This window comes from Magallana gigas, chromosome 1, assembly GCF_963853765.1.
Source record: "Magallana gigas chromosome 1, xbMagGiga1.1, whole genome shotgun sequence".
NCBI classification, from domain to species: Eukaryota; Metazoa; Mollusca; class Bivalvia; order Ostreida; family Ostreidae; genus Magallana; species Magallana gigas.
Window position 1 is genome coordinate 47,266,620 of NC_088853.1, and position 15,386 is coordinate 47,282,005.

Genomic DNA, 15,386 nt, shown 5'->3' on the forward strand with positions numbered 1-15,386 from the left:
GAGCATACGACAATTTATTCAATGAAAATAGGATGCATTTTAATAATGCAAACTATGTGGCATAGATCTGCCAACACTTGTCAAATCATTATGTCGACTTGTCAGATAATTATATTGACTTGTCAGATCTTTATGTCGATTTGTCACTTATTCACATGTCGGAAAAATTCAACACTAAAACGTGTCCACGCCAAATTTGTGCCATCAAGTTGACATAATATTTTAGGACAAGTCGACATAATCATATGACAAGTCGACATCATTATTTGACAAGTCGACATAATTATCTGACAAGTCATCATCATTATCTGACAAGTCGACTTATAATATGAATGATAATTTTCTTCCTTTTATTTTTTTCTGTCAAATAGTTATGTAAACTTGTAAGATCATTATGTCGACTTGTCAGATAATTATGTCGACTTGTCAGATGATTGTGTCGACTTGTCAGGTATTATGATGACAAGTTAATGACAATTAGCGGCACTAACACGCTTTGACAACAAAATATTGAGTTTCTAGTCAATATGATAATTTTCTGACAACTCAACATTAAGGTCTGACAAGTTGACATAACTATCTGACAAGTCGACTTAATCATTCGACAAGTCAGCATAATTATCTGACAAGTGGTGGCAGATCCATGCCACCATAGCAAACAAATCAAACAATTCATTTATTTACAGCAGACGATGTTTAATTACGTTTTACAGCGGCATTGTAATACATATTGTAAAGCAGACATTTCTCGCAATGCTGGTTCAAACCGGTCAAACCGATCTGACACCGGTGATAATGCGAGAAACATCAATAATATCAAAGTACGGAGGTACTGATGGTTATAACTAGTTTCTTAGCTGTATTAGAATGATGCACGTTTTGTTTCACCTCCGGTTCCCGAGTAACTGCATAAGAGAGTCGATTAAGATCAACCACCCAAAAATTGGTTATAGACTCTTTTAGCGATGGTCTATCACATGATATATCTTTCAGTCTCTACAAAATTGCGCCATCTTAATCAGACGGGTGCAAAAATGATTTCATTAACTGGCACAAGCTATAAGTGCAAATACAATTTTATGTTTTAACAGTTCATAGAATGATGTGGAGATATATAACAGGCATGAGTTTTACTAAGCTTCTTATCTTACGCAAAAATATTATTACTTAAGAACTTCGTAAGTTTTAACTTAAGATAAGAATGTTCTGTTTTACTAACGTGTTCGTAAGTTTTATTCGTAACCTTAACTTACGAAACGTTCGCAAGTTTCCGTAATGGAACTCTCTAATAACGGAGGTGTGAATATTCGTAGTTATGTACGCTGCGCAAGCGCAGAGGGCACTTTCGCACTTTCGTTTTCGCGGCTATTTACATTTTATCGTCTGCGAAACTGTTTTGAACAATGGAGAAAGAATAGGTTTACGATATAAAGAAATGATAAATAAATATGTTTAACCCGTATGAGTGTGGTGAGTGAATGTTTTTAATAAAGTATATGTGTGTAACTTTGTAATGAATTATCATGAAAAGCTACATGTAAATGTTTTATTCATTAAATTGCCCAGACTGTTCATTCATCCATTCTAATCATCTTTATTTCCTCCCATAGGAGATTGCATGAAGAATAACATTTTAACACAAATAATAAATACAGCACATGAGTTACAAAGTTGATAGAAGTTATAGTGAAAAAAGGAATATAATAAAATGGAGTAAAGTAAATTTACGATATTCATTGTATACTGAATATGGTGATCGATTCATGATATGAAATCCAGTAAATAGGACCTGCACTCAGTTCCATAAATTGGTAACTATATGTTTCTGTCATTGCTGTAAATAGGTTTATTGATATTTATTACCGTAAATATTTCTGATCAAATGGAATTTATAGTTTAAATATAAATTATCAAAATATCGCTCTTTGCTGATAATATTAATAGGTGACTTAAGTAAATATATGTTTTATGTCAATGTCTGTGCGATGTTTGTGTTTGTATTGTCTTTGTCGTGTGCTTATATGTTTTATGTATGTGTTGTTCTATTGTGATTTCCTGAAATTACCATATTCCTACAATTTATTGAAAAAGGAATCGAACCCTAGAAAATCGGTGTTATTATGTCATCTGCATCAAGACCCGGTTACAATACATGTACTAATAATTAAATGAAATAAAGACTTTTCAAAGATAAAAAACATTATTTGATGCGGGGGAGGGTGGGGGGGGGGGGGGGGAGGGGGGGGGAGAGGTTAAGAATTTTTTAACCAGACATTAACACAAGTAGCGGATAAAAGTGTCATATACATTTATATCGGCTACCCCATTAGGCTTAACACAATTTTATAGGTCTATTCATTTAGTTAAAAAAAAGTCCATTACAAAAAAGCTTATCGTATGGTGGCATATTTCTGCCCCTTGTGTGCAAGTTATTTTTCCATCAAATATGTTGACATGCAAGATAAGTATGTCAACATGCAACATAACTATGTTGACATGCAAGAAAATTGCAATCAGATTAGAATAATACAAAATCTCAAAAATTCTCAAATATCGCCCACTTGTGACATCCAAGATGCTAGATGCAACCTTTTTATGTCGACATGCAACTTATTTATGTTAACATGCAAGATAAATATGCTGACATGTAACTTATTTAAGTCAACATGCAACTTAATTATGTCAACATGCAACTTACTTATGTTGACTTGCAAGATGAATATGTTGACATGCGAGATGAATATGTTGACATGCAACTTAGTTATGTTAACATGCGAGAAAAATATGTTGACATGCAACTTATATGTTGTATGTCGATATAAATAAGTTGCATGTCGACATAAAGAAGTTGCATGTTAACATGAATAAGTTGCATGTTGACATCAATAGGTAGCGTATCTAGCATCTTGAATGTCACATGTTGGCGATATTTGAGGTTTTTTATAACTCTTATTTGATTGCAGTTTTCTTGCATGTCAACATAGTTATGTTGCATGTTGACATAACTATCTTGCATGTCAACATATTTATCTGGCATGTCCACATGATTAATAGAAAAATAACTTGCACACAAGTGGCAGAGATATGCCACCAAACTATCTTCTTTTATTTCTTTTATTCTTTAATAATGTATTCATTTATTTCCTTGATCACCATTTTGCTATATTATGATCAATACTTGAACTATAATATTGCTTAGTATGGGTATGGAAATATATTCTAACTATACTTGACTGTCAACAAGAAATGATATGAATTTTACACAATAAATCAAAAAATTATTTATATATCTTTTAGGCAATATCTATTTTAAATTTTATTTTAAATTTGTATGGTTCATCACACACAATCTTGTTAAAGGGGAACAACTCGATGAAGTAATAATACAGTTGTGGCCCTTTTGTTTACTCTTCATCCTTCTTTCAAAATAGTGGACAAATAGAAATGTTTGTAAGGATATCATTCGGAATCATTCTTTGAACATACATGTAACCCACATAGTAAGTGTATTTTTTTTATCAATATCATGAGTGTGATGTTTTATGATATTTATATTTTGTAAGAATTTGATTGATAGGATGCTTTATAAGTCCAGCTTCATTTAGAATTTCCTCTGTTATTTTTTTTAAAGGTCATATCCATAAAATTATCTGGATGTGAGCTGGAATGGCATGCGACCTCAAAGGTTGTGGTTGTATGTGGTCTTTGACATCGTCTGTCAGTTGCAGAATAACTCGCCTTGGAAACCTATATCGCCCAATTAGCTCGCTGTCGGTCAACATATTTTAAAAGAACTTGACTCCTGTCTCTGAAAACGCGTTCACGACGCAAAGCCTTGTCTTCATTTTCTCTCAAAACTTCAATAAACAATAAGCAGGCGGCCATTTTTATTCATTTATTTAGCAAAATACGAAAAATTCTTAACTTAGAGTAGCCCATAGGCTGTCGTAAGTTACGATGATATTTTTGACGTAACTTAAAGTTAAGAAGTTTGGTAAAACAGATATTCATCGTAACTTACGGTTACGATGAAATCTTAAACTTAAGAAGCTTAGTAAAACACATGCCTGGCAGAATCAATTGAAATGAAGCTTAAAATGAAAAATTATTCAAAATGTAATTAATCTTCTAATCAATGATATAAAAAAAAAAAGTTAGATCCTAGAAATTAACAGCCAGTGATCATTCAACAATAAACATGTTCATGTAACGGCAATGCAGGTACGTGGAGAGGATGGTACATGCGTACATAGGGGGAAAAAGGGGTGCGTGTACAAAATATGACAAATACATAGGAAAACATAGAAATACTGTACAGGAAATAAACAGTGCGTCAATTCGATGAATAAAACATTTCTTGCAGAAAGGATTTCTGACAATACATTCATAGACACGTGTTTCCTTTGGCAGTAAACAGAATTAAAACAATTATACATCGAATATTGTCTACTTGATTTCTCACATTGTTTTTTCTTTTTAAATGCGAATTACAGAATTCACACAGAACCGACATCAATATGTCCTTCTATTGATTGCTGTAAACATTCTCTGATGTTGTTTCAATGTAATCCTGCAACGTTGAATACACCAGGGAATACTCCTCCTGTCAATGAAATTATACAACTAACGCTAGAGTATGTTAGGACCAAACAAACATTTTATTCTGGTTTGATATTTTTCATTGTTATTACATTGATAAATTACTTAAACCAACATTACATGATGTTTCAATTGTTTAATTAGTCTGCTTGTTTTAAAATTTATATATGATATAGCTCCAATGAAAATACATAGTACATACATGTATAAAGATTCAAAAATTTCAAACATTATACCTGTGTGGAACAGAACTCTGGTCTCCTTGTCTGTAGTTGTCTGACTGTTGTAAACACGTCAATGTTGTCATCCATAGTGATTTGTTGTATGGAGTTAAACACAGCACAGAAAACACCGCATAGTGAAGCACCATCTCTGTATTAAAGAAGGAGGAACAATGAAACGAATAATTTTTAAAAATCTACATTCAACTGTTTTCCGGATAAAAAATCAGCCTTATTATTCTAAATTCACATGTGATACAGGAATTATATATTATACAATTAACTAAAGGAATAGTACTTTTACATACACTATAATTTACATCATAATATGTGCTTCCATGCTTAATATCGAGGAAGAATCATTCTGGTATTTACCACCAGTATACTAGTAATTCGTTTCAAGCATATAAAACATACTCAATGTCGCGGAGGGATTTTTGGGTTATTTCCACTGTTATGGTTCGTTTCAAGCATTAAGATGTGAGTATGCTAGCATTATTTGTTAGTCTGGGTTAACCTACTTGCTAACAATGGTGATTGGGGTGTCTGCGCCAAGGTTGAGAGCATATGACACCAAGTTTCTGAGACACGACGTATCTTTGGTCGTCCCGTTGGATTTCAGTGGTCCTGTCGGCTCTACAACTGTCACGGGATGGGACGTCTCCTACAGAAAGGGTAAACAAGACTAAGTTGAGCAAAAAGTTAAGAGGGCTCGATTGTCGCAGCCAGTTTAAGACTATAATGGTCTTCTTTAGCAGAAGAGCTTTATATGAAAATACCCAAATTTAAAAGATAAAAAAACAAATAAAATATGGCTTTTTCTTTATTAAATAATAGTTTATAGCCTAACAAATCATATCTTAAAATCTAAGGTAGATCTGATTGTTAATAATGTTGACCATCCAGCCTCCTTAAATAATAACAGAGGAAAAGTATCAAGTACTATGTAAAATATTTTCACTTTACAAACGAATTCTAAATTCAAAATAAATACAGCATGATATTGAATTATAAACAGTATTTAATAAAAAAAGAAGTAAGATCTTTCCTATATTTTAGTTCTACCATGTGTTCAACTTTACCTCCCCGTGTATGATGTTGACGGTTGTGACCTTGACCCCGGTGTCACTCTCAGACTCGTGTTCCACAACAAAAGGCGGCACGTCCTTGGTGGACGCTATTTCTGGTAACCATGTCTTGGACTACAAGAGACAAAGGATATGTATGGAATAGTTGTTTTGTTAGATATTGAAAAATTGAGTTATAATTATTTCAGAATGATATGATGACAAACAATAACAAATATTCTCTTTTCTGTCAGAAATTCCAACACGCACAGAGAGAGAGAGAGAGAGAGAGAGAGAGAGAGAGTTTAGTTAAAACTAGGTTTATTTTGTTCCAATGAGCATAACAGATTCTTTTTACCACCATTTCTATTTATGTTCTTTGTTTGAGAGAGTTGTACGCACTGATTGAATTTCATGTAATGGATTCATACAGATGACTGTATCAGATTCATGATCATTGAGCAGGCGCAGGAAGTCCACAGCGTCCTCTGGTGTCGGATAATGCGTCACTATAAACGCCCTATTTTGTTGGTAGGACTGACAGAATAAACATTAACGAATTAAGTCTTGAAATTTATCGTAAACATTAATGATATTGATAGTTTGTTTTTATGTTGCTCAATTAACATAAACCTACAGACACATGGATCGCGTTGATGTAGTTTCCTCGTTTTGCGACCGATGACGTAAGGTAAAGACTGTACTTGTCCACTGGAAGAAAAAGAAAAGTAAAAACTGTTAGAAGAGAAATATTTCAAAACTAACTAATCTGAAAGGGTAAAATTTAAAAAGAAATATCAAAACAAAGCAAAATTTGATGATTGCCATGGAAAACTCAATTAAAGTAGATCCAGTGTTCTGTGACGTCACACTTTTTTTGTAAAACTTTGAATTCTTTAAAAATTGTGCAAGATAGTTTTATATATTTTATGTGAATATAATCACATGGATGTAATTAGAATTATTGGTAGGTTCAAGATATTTTCGCACTTAATTTTATTCTAAATTTCCAAATTTTTATATATTTTATCTATGCAAAGGGGAAATAACTCTTTTTCTGACTTTTCTCTCAGTTGTATGTCTAAATGCCATAATTTTCTTATCCAACGATTAATTTTAAAATATTTTTGTAATTCTAGTTTTCTGATAAAGTTGACATTAAAATTAAACAAGAAAAACTAATTTCTGCCTACAAGATTTTACTTTTAACAAAAAAAAAAATACATTTTTCTAATGCTAAAATATGCTTTAGTTTATGTTTATCTGGCATCTCAAAAAGTGTGATGACATGTATATTTTTTCTAACAATTGATGACATTTAAGTCTATTAAGTCGAAATCAGTTCGGTTTCCTCAGAGAATTTTACGAGTATAGAGCTACCTTAAATTCAAAGTTTCAATTTCTCTTCAACCTGAAATAACAATAAAACTTTGATCGGGTGTTGGTTTATCTTGAATATCAACAAAATTTCATCAGTTTAAAAAAAAATGTATATTATTTTCTACAATACTGATTTAGAGTAGAAAATGTCGAATATTGATAATCTTTCATTTCTTTTAATTTAAAGTATGTATTAATTATTTTTCAGTAAAAGATTATTTTTTTCGGAAGAAATAGCTGAAATATTTCAAATTTCAATACTTTCTTAAAGCTTCGTTTTGTTTTCAATATTGCTCATTTTTAAAACTGTGTCATTTGTTAAGCCAAGTTTTTTACAACCCTTTCCATTAAATTTGTTTCAATCTAATTTTATTTAATAAACTTCATTTTTCAGAAACAAAATTTATTTGTAAAATGTTTTTGTTATCTTAATAATGTTTATCGTTGTGATTTTGTCCACAACTTTTTGTAAATCTTTCTAATTTTACCAAATTATTTGTGTTCTTTATTAATATCGATATTAACTTATTTCACTTGTTCAGTATCTTAAAACAACGACTTTTATTCTCTTTACGACGAAATGTGTTTTTCAACATTTTTATTAAATTGTACTTTGTAATTGGGAAAAAAATTGAATATTTTTTCTATGATTATATGTATGCTTTTTAGAGATTTTTTTCATCAATCAAAAATAATCAAAAATAGATATAACTGATATAATCTTCGTAATTAACGTTTTTATTGTATAATTTAAATTTGATCATTACTTACATGGTAGTATAGTTTGCCCTTTCTTGTCTGCAAAATGCTGTCTAGACATCTTGTAATCTGTACCAGTGTACTCTGGTCGTGTTTTCATCAATTTCTATAGAATAAATAAATAAACTACTTTTACTACGCACGAAATACGTCACGTGCTTCTAACCACAAAACCAAGTCTACATTTACAAAAACTATAATATGTAACTCCAAAGTCTGCTTTTACAAACAATAAAAAGGAATATCTTTGAAAGTGAGTACTTCAAATTCCTTTCTGATGACGGTTTGATTGGCTGGGCGATCTCCAGCCAGACTTTGGGCTCTCTCCGTGAACTCAGCCAGACTCCGTGTCTCAACAGCCGCTTTAAATTCCTCGTTAAGCGCCAAAAATATCGTCATGTACTGCTCCTAAAAATAAAATTATTTTTCTAAACTAAATTTAAAGAAATTAAAAAAAAAAAGCTTCACTATAAATTGAGGCGTTGATTTTTTCTCCATCAGGCGTAAGCACGCTTACTAAAAAATGTAATTGATTAATAAGTCTCCATGCAATAAAGTTTCACATTTTCATGACAGACTTACATAAGTTTGGACCATGTTCATTCTGTTTGCTCTCATGATATTTACGTACTCAGCTACATTGATTTTACCGGACGCTTTACCAGCCTTGTATAGAGCATCCAGCGCAATGTAGGTTCCTGTGCGACCTATCCCTGCGCTACAATATGTAAAGAAGATTAAAACGACTTTGTAACATTTTCCGTGAAACAAGTATGCCTTTTTCTGACTTATCCGATCATATACCACTTTAGAATGTCTGTATTAACAGGCTTATTTATTTATTCAAAGTGACTACTACATGAAGTTCCTTTTTAAAAATTAAATAAAAATCATTCTTGATCATCTTACCTGCAGTGTACAAGTATTGGTGATTTATTCCTATTGGTCATTGTTCTCATCACGTTGCTATGGAAAACAACCAATGAAAGAGGGTCCGGGGTACCATGGTCAGGCCACGTGGTGTAGTGGTATTGCGTAACAACACGTGACTTGTTTTGCTGACGATTGGTATGAAAAACATATTAAGTTAAATACATAACACTATATGCTGACTTTGTTTGCATAAATAAAACTCTGTTGTACCTATCATTGTCAAATTTATACATAAAAGTCGACTCGGGAAGAAGAACATAACTGTTAGTTAAAAGGAGTAATTGTAACATTCAGGAAATACAATTTAGAGTACATCGACATACAATTTGAATAGCAACGGAAGAGAATCTTTAAAACGAATACAATGCTACACACAACAAGACATAAACTTTTCACATTCAAAATCAAATAGGTTGTTACACAACCAAGGTTATATATTATACGATTTTGCAATAAAGCATATGAAATATCATTATAATGTTAGAACTGTACCTCTTTAAGAGAAACCGTCAGTTTTCGGATGATGTAGAAGGCGTATTGTTTTTCCTCAACATTCTTGATGACGATGTTTCCGTAAAGTCTAGCCCTTTTTTCCTCTGGCCAGTAATGGGTACATTTAATCTGATGTAAATGGAGAACAATTTTAAATCATCGCAGTTTCAGATTCTTAATTCTTTAAATTAAAAAATGAATTCATACACTCACCTTGACGCCCTCTTTCAAATTTGTAAGCATTACAATTTGTGAGACATTTTCTTGCCATATCATCGTCCAGAAGTCGTTTAACGTGTTCTGTTTAGGACCTAACCAAAATAAATTATAAGAGGCATTACTAGCTATTTGAAAAAAAAAATCTTTTTATAGCAAAATTGTAAACCAAAATGAATATGAACTACAACAATACTTAAAACTACCTTTAAAAAAATGTGACAGATCTGTCATAACAAAACTAAGAATCAGTGCTCATTCATTATTTATTGAAACTGGTAGATATTCTAAACCTCCTATTCAAAGAGAAAAACGTCTGTGTAATTTTTGCAAATTGTTTATTGAAGATGAGAAACACTTTGTATTGTATTGTTCAAAATATGACCTGGTCCAATGTAAATTGAATTATAATGATATATTTAATGTGAACACATATACAAATGTCAATCCCATTAAGGAACTTGTCAATCCTAAAAACATTACAGCTGCTAGAAGGATATGTTGTTTTCTAAAAAACTGTTTCAACGCTAGGAAGGAAAGTCAACAATGAACACTTATACAATTTTATGAATACCAATAATAGTCTTCACACAAGCCTAGTTTTGTTCACCCAATGTTTTTTCCATTGTAGAATTATTAGTTAATGTTTAACTTTTGCATGCTATGTTTAATGTTTTGTTTTAAGTAACTCATATTCTGTATGCCGACATGGTAATTGTCAATAAATCAATTGAATTGAATTAATGGCATGGTAAGAAATTTGCATAATTATTTTCTCCATCTGCCATTTAAAAACTTTATTATCAACAAAGTTATTGCCTGTTGTCGAAGAATATTGCTGGTTTCGCAATAAAATCGGTTTTTTACAATCGATTTTGGATTACTATACATGTAATTATAATTTTAATTAATTATGATTATAATAATTATTACCTTGCGATGCAATATACTGGTTTTCAGAATCAGTACTCTAAGAAAAATAAAAATGGAAAACCATTATGATAGTTAACGCATGTTGCCAAAAAATGGTAATATTCTACTGTTTGTTTTTTAATGATCAAAATGCAATTTTAAAATATACAACGTACTAATATTTGTATCAATAATTGAATGTTTTAATGAACTATTGATTAATATTATTCACAGATAAGAAACATAGTTTTTTTTACCATTGTTTTTCTTTATCTTGATACTCACACTGATGAAGTTAGCATTGATGTAGTCAGACGATGCCTCGCCGCTCCCTCTCAGAATGACCCTGGAGTGATCGTCTACAATAGGACAACATGTGTATTTAAAAGTTTTTGTTTTAAATTTTTTTTACATATTAAAAGTTGCTAAAATCTTAACAGTTTTGCAAAGTCTAGTTCTGTAATAAAATGATGTTTGAAAAGAACCAAATTTAAGTATTTATTATAACTATCATTAAGTATAAATGTTTAATAACATACACGGGAATGTTGTTTTAAATCTGTTCTTTGCCAGATTGTTCGGGGATTTCCCAGCATTACATTGATATTGTTCTCCATGAGGCAACATCTGTGTAATAAAAATAAACTCACGATAAAATGTATTCAACTATTTAAAATCGCATAACGTAAACTGGTGTGATTATGAAGGTTCGCTGGTATCAAGTGAATTGTTTTTAAACTAGTCATCCAATTCATTCAAAATACACGTACAAGTGTCGCGTATACAAAAAATTATCAATATATTTCTGTGGCTTACTGCGTATTCTCTTTTAAAACCATCTTCTTCATTTTTCTTCTTTTCTGCGATGACATTTTCAAGCTCACTAATTGGGATATCCAATATGGTTTCTTCGTTTAGATACATATCACCATATGGATTCTCAATACCTTCTTCATCATCGTCGTCATCTTTGACGTCATATTTTTTCGCAGTTGATGATGTATTGGTTGTTGGTGTTGTGGTGCGCTTTGCAGCTGGCTTATCTTTAGGTTCTGTGTTCTCATAAATGTTGGTAAAGCCTTGCTTTGCAGCATCATTGTTCACTTAAAAGATTAAGTAATAGGTAAAGACCATTGAAGGCTGTTTTTTTATTTCTACAAACTGGCATAAAGGACATGATTTTGAAATAATTTTTTACATCTATATTTATGCAAGCCAATAACAATACACCAATTATAAATTTTGTTGAGTTCCAAACAGCGCCTGAACAAATATAATTATGTCTACTCCGTATACACATCAACTTACAATACAAGTTCTCTTCCATTTCCGATTTCTTTCCTCTTCTTTGTTTTTGTTGATTTTTCTTAGGTACGCTTGTTCTCAGTCTGAATTAAGTTGATATGAGCAATTTTATATTGACATAAGAAGGACATTTCATAATAAAATGAGCTCGTTAGAATTGGCAGAATAAAGCAGTCGGAGCAACAAACAGCATATGTACCTCTTGAACACGATGATGGATACAATGACAGCGATGACGATGACCAGGGCCGCTACAGCCCCAGCAATGACCGGAACGTTGTCTGTCGGCGACGAGACTGTATCACTTAAAGGTTGTACCTGTACAAACAATATTTAGATCTTATAAACATGGCATTGTCTATCTGTTTTTATCCGTTTGGTTCAGCAATGAAACTCAGAATAGTAATTTGCGAATGTATTGTTTACAATAAGAATATTTATGTGTTTTTTTTTACGTTTTTCTAAATTGCTTTATATGTACCTGGTATTTGTCAGTGTTAATCATTGACCTCCGTTTTGCTATGATGCAAAAAGTGAAAGTAAAATCAGAGTACTAGTGTAAAGAATGCTTTGTTGTTGTAAATATTATGCATTTTTTAAGGAAGCCGATTTGGGTTTTTGGTGTTAAAAACTTCAATAGCAAAACTCGTTATTTTCTAATCACAATTACACCAACTCTAGTTTATTTGCGAAGTTTCAGAAAAATCGATTATCTGGTTCTTTTTAGGGCCCATCTCAAAATAGAGATACATTTACTATAGAAATATATAGGAAACTGTCAATTTCCGCACTTCGACGCATATAAAAAATACTACAATTATAGCTGGTTTTTCTCAAATTGTAATATGTGATTAGTAATAGTTTTTTTCTATCTTATATGTAAAAATACTAAACTCGACCGTATGGTTTTAAGTCGGGGCCATCTCAAAATATTAAAATGCACAAAATTTGTCATATCTTTGTAACATTACAAATGTACATTGGTATTATAGATTCATTTTAAAAAATGAGAAAAATGCCCTTGAAGATAGCATAAATCATTCTGTGTATAAAATTTCAACGGCGTATGGTTTTTACATTTTCTTTTATGTTTTTTTTTAGGACGTACAAAGCTTTATTTCACCATAACGTCAGAAGAGCACAATGACAACGCTCTCCTACCGTACGATGTTTAAAACGTTTAAAAAAATATAATATTTTCCTTAAAAAGACTACTTATTTTATCTGTATCTTGTTTATTGTGTTCACTTTTATAAATGATATCGAAAAAAATTCCTAAGAAGTATAAATACATTGTATTATACTAGAATGCGCAAAAACATGCGCAATGAAAACTAAAGTCGGCCTCCTTAAATAAAATGTATTTACCCGAGTGCAGTTTCCTGTGTGTGAGTTACAGGTGACATTTGACTCACAAGGATATGAACATGTCTCGTTACAGTTATAACCGTACAATCCCCAGGGACATTCTACATCAAGAAAAGGTTAAGATTATGCGTATACTGAATAAAACAAGTAGGCGATCTCACAATGAAACCGGTATTGGATGATTTGAAATGCAAATTAAAAATTCTGAAACATATATATACCAAAACTTCCAAATTCATTTTTAACTTTTAAATTTAATCCTCTACATCAGCAATGAAAATTGTGATTTTATACTATCTCCCGGCAGATTAATCTTCTATGTCTCTCTTACCCTGCGTGCAATTGGTTCCATGATATCCCAGATCACAAGCGTTCGTACAATTGCCGTCAACATGATGGCACTGTTCATCATTCAGGCAATGTCCACATAATTCTGAACAGTTCTGACCGAACGTATGACCATCACACTCTATAAAATGAATGTGAATAGATTAGTCAAGTCTTATGTCATGGAAAAATGTGCTCATATTTTATATTACATGTATTCTGTTTTAAACGATGTTTTGTTATGGTGGAAACCCGACTCAAATTTGTCAGCGTGATGGCATTGGCATTAATTATATAATTATGATGTAATTTAAAGTAAAGAGAAATGAAACTGTTCTAACGCACATTTATATCTAGGAAATCGTGAGAATTCTTGCATTGAACGCGAATTTTCCAGTTGAAAGTACATCTAAATTCTTTTTCTTATTATAGAATGAAAATTGTCAAAGTTTGTGTTCATTTTGATGACATTGTTCGACCATGCTAAGGTAATTAACACATGCAACAATTATTGGTTGCATTTGCTTTTATATTTTGATCTCGGCAAGAACCATATATATAGAAACTACGTAAAGTTGTACCAGCAATTATTTTTACACCCACGGTATTAAAAAATCAATACATAATAAAAAAAATTGAGAGAAAAACAATGCACTTTATTTTCATATAAAATGAATCAAATAGTGAACGATTAATTCTAGGTACTATTTACATGTGAACAAAATAATAACATTTATTACCGTTAGAGGCTTCCGTAAGAGCATGCTCAATAGATTTATTTTGTTACTGGATTTCAGAGAAACGCAGCTTTAGATATCAAAGTTTGAAACAGACAAGTAGTAAGTGAGCTCTTATCGTCAATAAAATGAAAACATATTCTCCCAGATATTCTGCTTAAAGAAAACAATTTGATACTGAAAAAAATGTGTGAAAATCTCGCATAAATTTTACGGGCATGTTTTTACTACTGTAAAAAGGGATGATCTCGCTTTAGCGAGACAGTCTCTCTATAGGTTAAACTAGGTAGTTTGGAACCTGGAACACAAATAAACACCTTACGTGTCTGTATAAGGCTATCGGGAAATTTATTATATGTGGTTTGTTAAACTATATATTTGTAATTTCTGAAGAGGAAGTGTGTGCGCTTTTATTACTATAATTATTGATTTTTAAAAATCATTTGATATCTGTATTATAGTTGCTCAAGCAGAGCAACCGAATCGTCGGACCAATACAATATCCACTGATCCCAAAGGAACTCTAAACAATTAGACTGAACCCTATCAACGAGTAATTTCAAGATGAGTTTATGGTTAGGGTTTATAGAAATCTGTGAGATTTAGAGAATCATCAACTAATTGATTATTTTCAGTAAATACAAAAGACACAGAACACTTGTAAAATTAATTGATTTTCAGAAGTACTATTGAATTGTCGTGTCGATCACTAACTAGTTTCTAAATTAAATTGAAAGCCGAAACTATCAATCTCAACACCAATTCAGCATACCAGTTATTTTGTTTTAAAGTGAATCATGAAAATGAGTTTGCTGTTTCGTTAGAATTCTTCATTTAAAACAAAATATTTTAGTCTACAATGTAATACTGTTAATTAAGTCTTACTTGAGTCACATGTATCTGTTTTCCATCCCACTTGACAGTAACAATGTCCTGTTTTCTTGTCACATATCCCAGACATCTGACAATTGATGCTACAGTTGTGCTGACAGTTGTATCCATACGACCCGTTTAGACATTCTGAACGAAATTAGTCAACTTTAAACAACAATTTATCCATATCACTTGGT

General features: G+C 31.6%; 1 protein-coding gene across 1 annotated transcript in view; it reads right to left on the reverse strand.

Annotated features, from left to right (window-relative positions):
• Positions 1–3,526: 3,526 nt before the first annotated feature.
• Positions 3,527–15,386, reverse strand: part of LOC136270613 (receptor-type tyrosine-protein phosphatase alpha-like) — a 33,014-nt gene continuing 21,154 nt past the window's right edge. The window contains exons 8-28 of the mRNA XM_066068844.1: positions 15,202–15,336; positions 13,584–13,721; positions 13,253–13,353; positions 12,084–12,202; positions 11,888–11,967; positions 11,396–11,682; positions 11,119–11,206; positions 10,865–10,938; positions 10,601–10,637; positions 9,665–9,762; positions 9,452–9,580; positions 8,936–9,084; positions 8,609–8,744; positions 8,288–8,434; positions 8,039–8,132; positions 6,525–6,598; positions 6,290–6,424; positions 5,903–6,022; positions 5,342–5,484; positions 4,836–4,971; positions 3,527–4,603 (exon numbers count right to left, since the gene is read on the reverse strand). Of these exons, the coding sequence (XP_065924916.1) occupies positions 4,526–4,603; positions 4,836–4,971; positions 5,342–5,484; positions 5,903–6,022; positions 6,290–6,424; positions 6,525–6,598; positions 8,039–8,132; positions 8,288–8,434; positions 8,609–8,744; positions 8,936–9,084; positions 9,452–9,580; positions 9,665–9,762; positions 10,601–10,637; positions 10,865–10,938; positions 11,119–11,206; positions 11,396–11,682; positions 11,888–11,967; positions 12,084–12,202; positions 13,253–13,353; positions 13,584–13,721; positions 15,202–15,336 (2,498 nt within the window). The 3' untranslated portion in view covers positions 3,527–4,525. The remainder of the gene's footprint in view (positions 4,604–4,835; positions 4,972–5,341; positions 5,485–5,902; positions 6,023–6,289; positions 6,425–6,524; positions 6,599–8,038; positions 8,133–8,287; positions 8,435–8,608; positions 8,745–8,935; positions 9,085–9,451; positions 9,581–9,664; positions 9,763–10,600; positions 10,638–10,864; positions 10,939–11,118; positions 11,207–11,395; positions 11,683–11,887; positions 11,968–12,083; positions 12,203–13,252; positions 13,354–13,583; positions 13,722–15,201; positions 15,337–15,386) is intronic.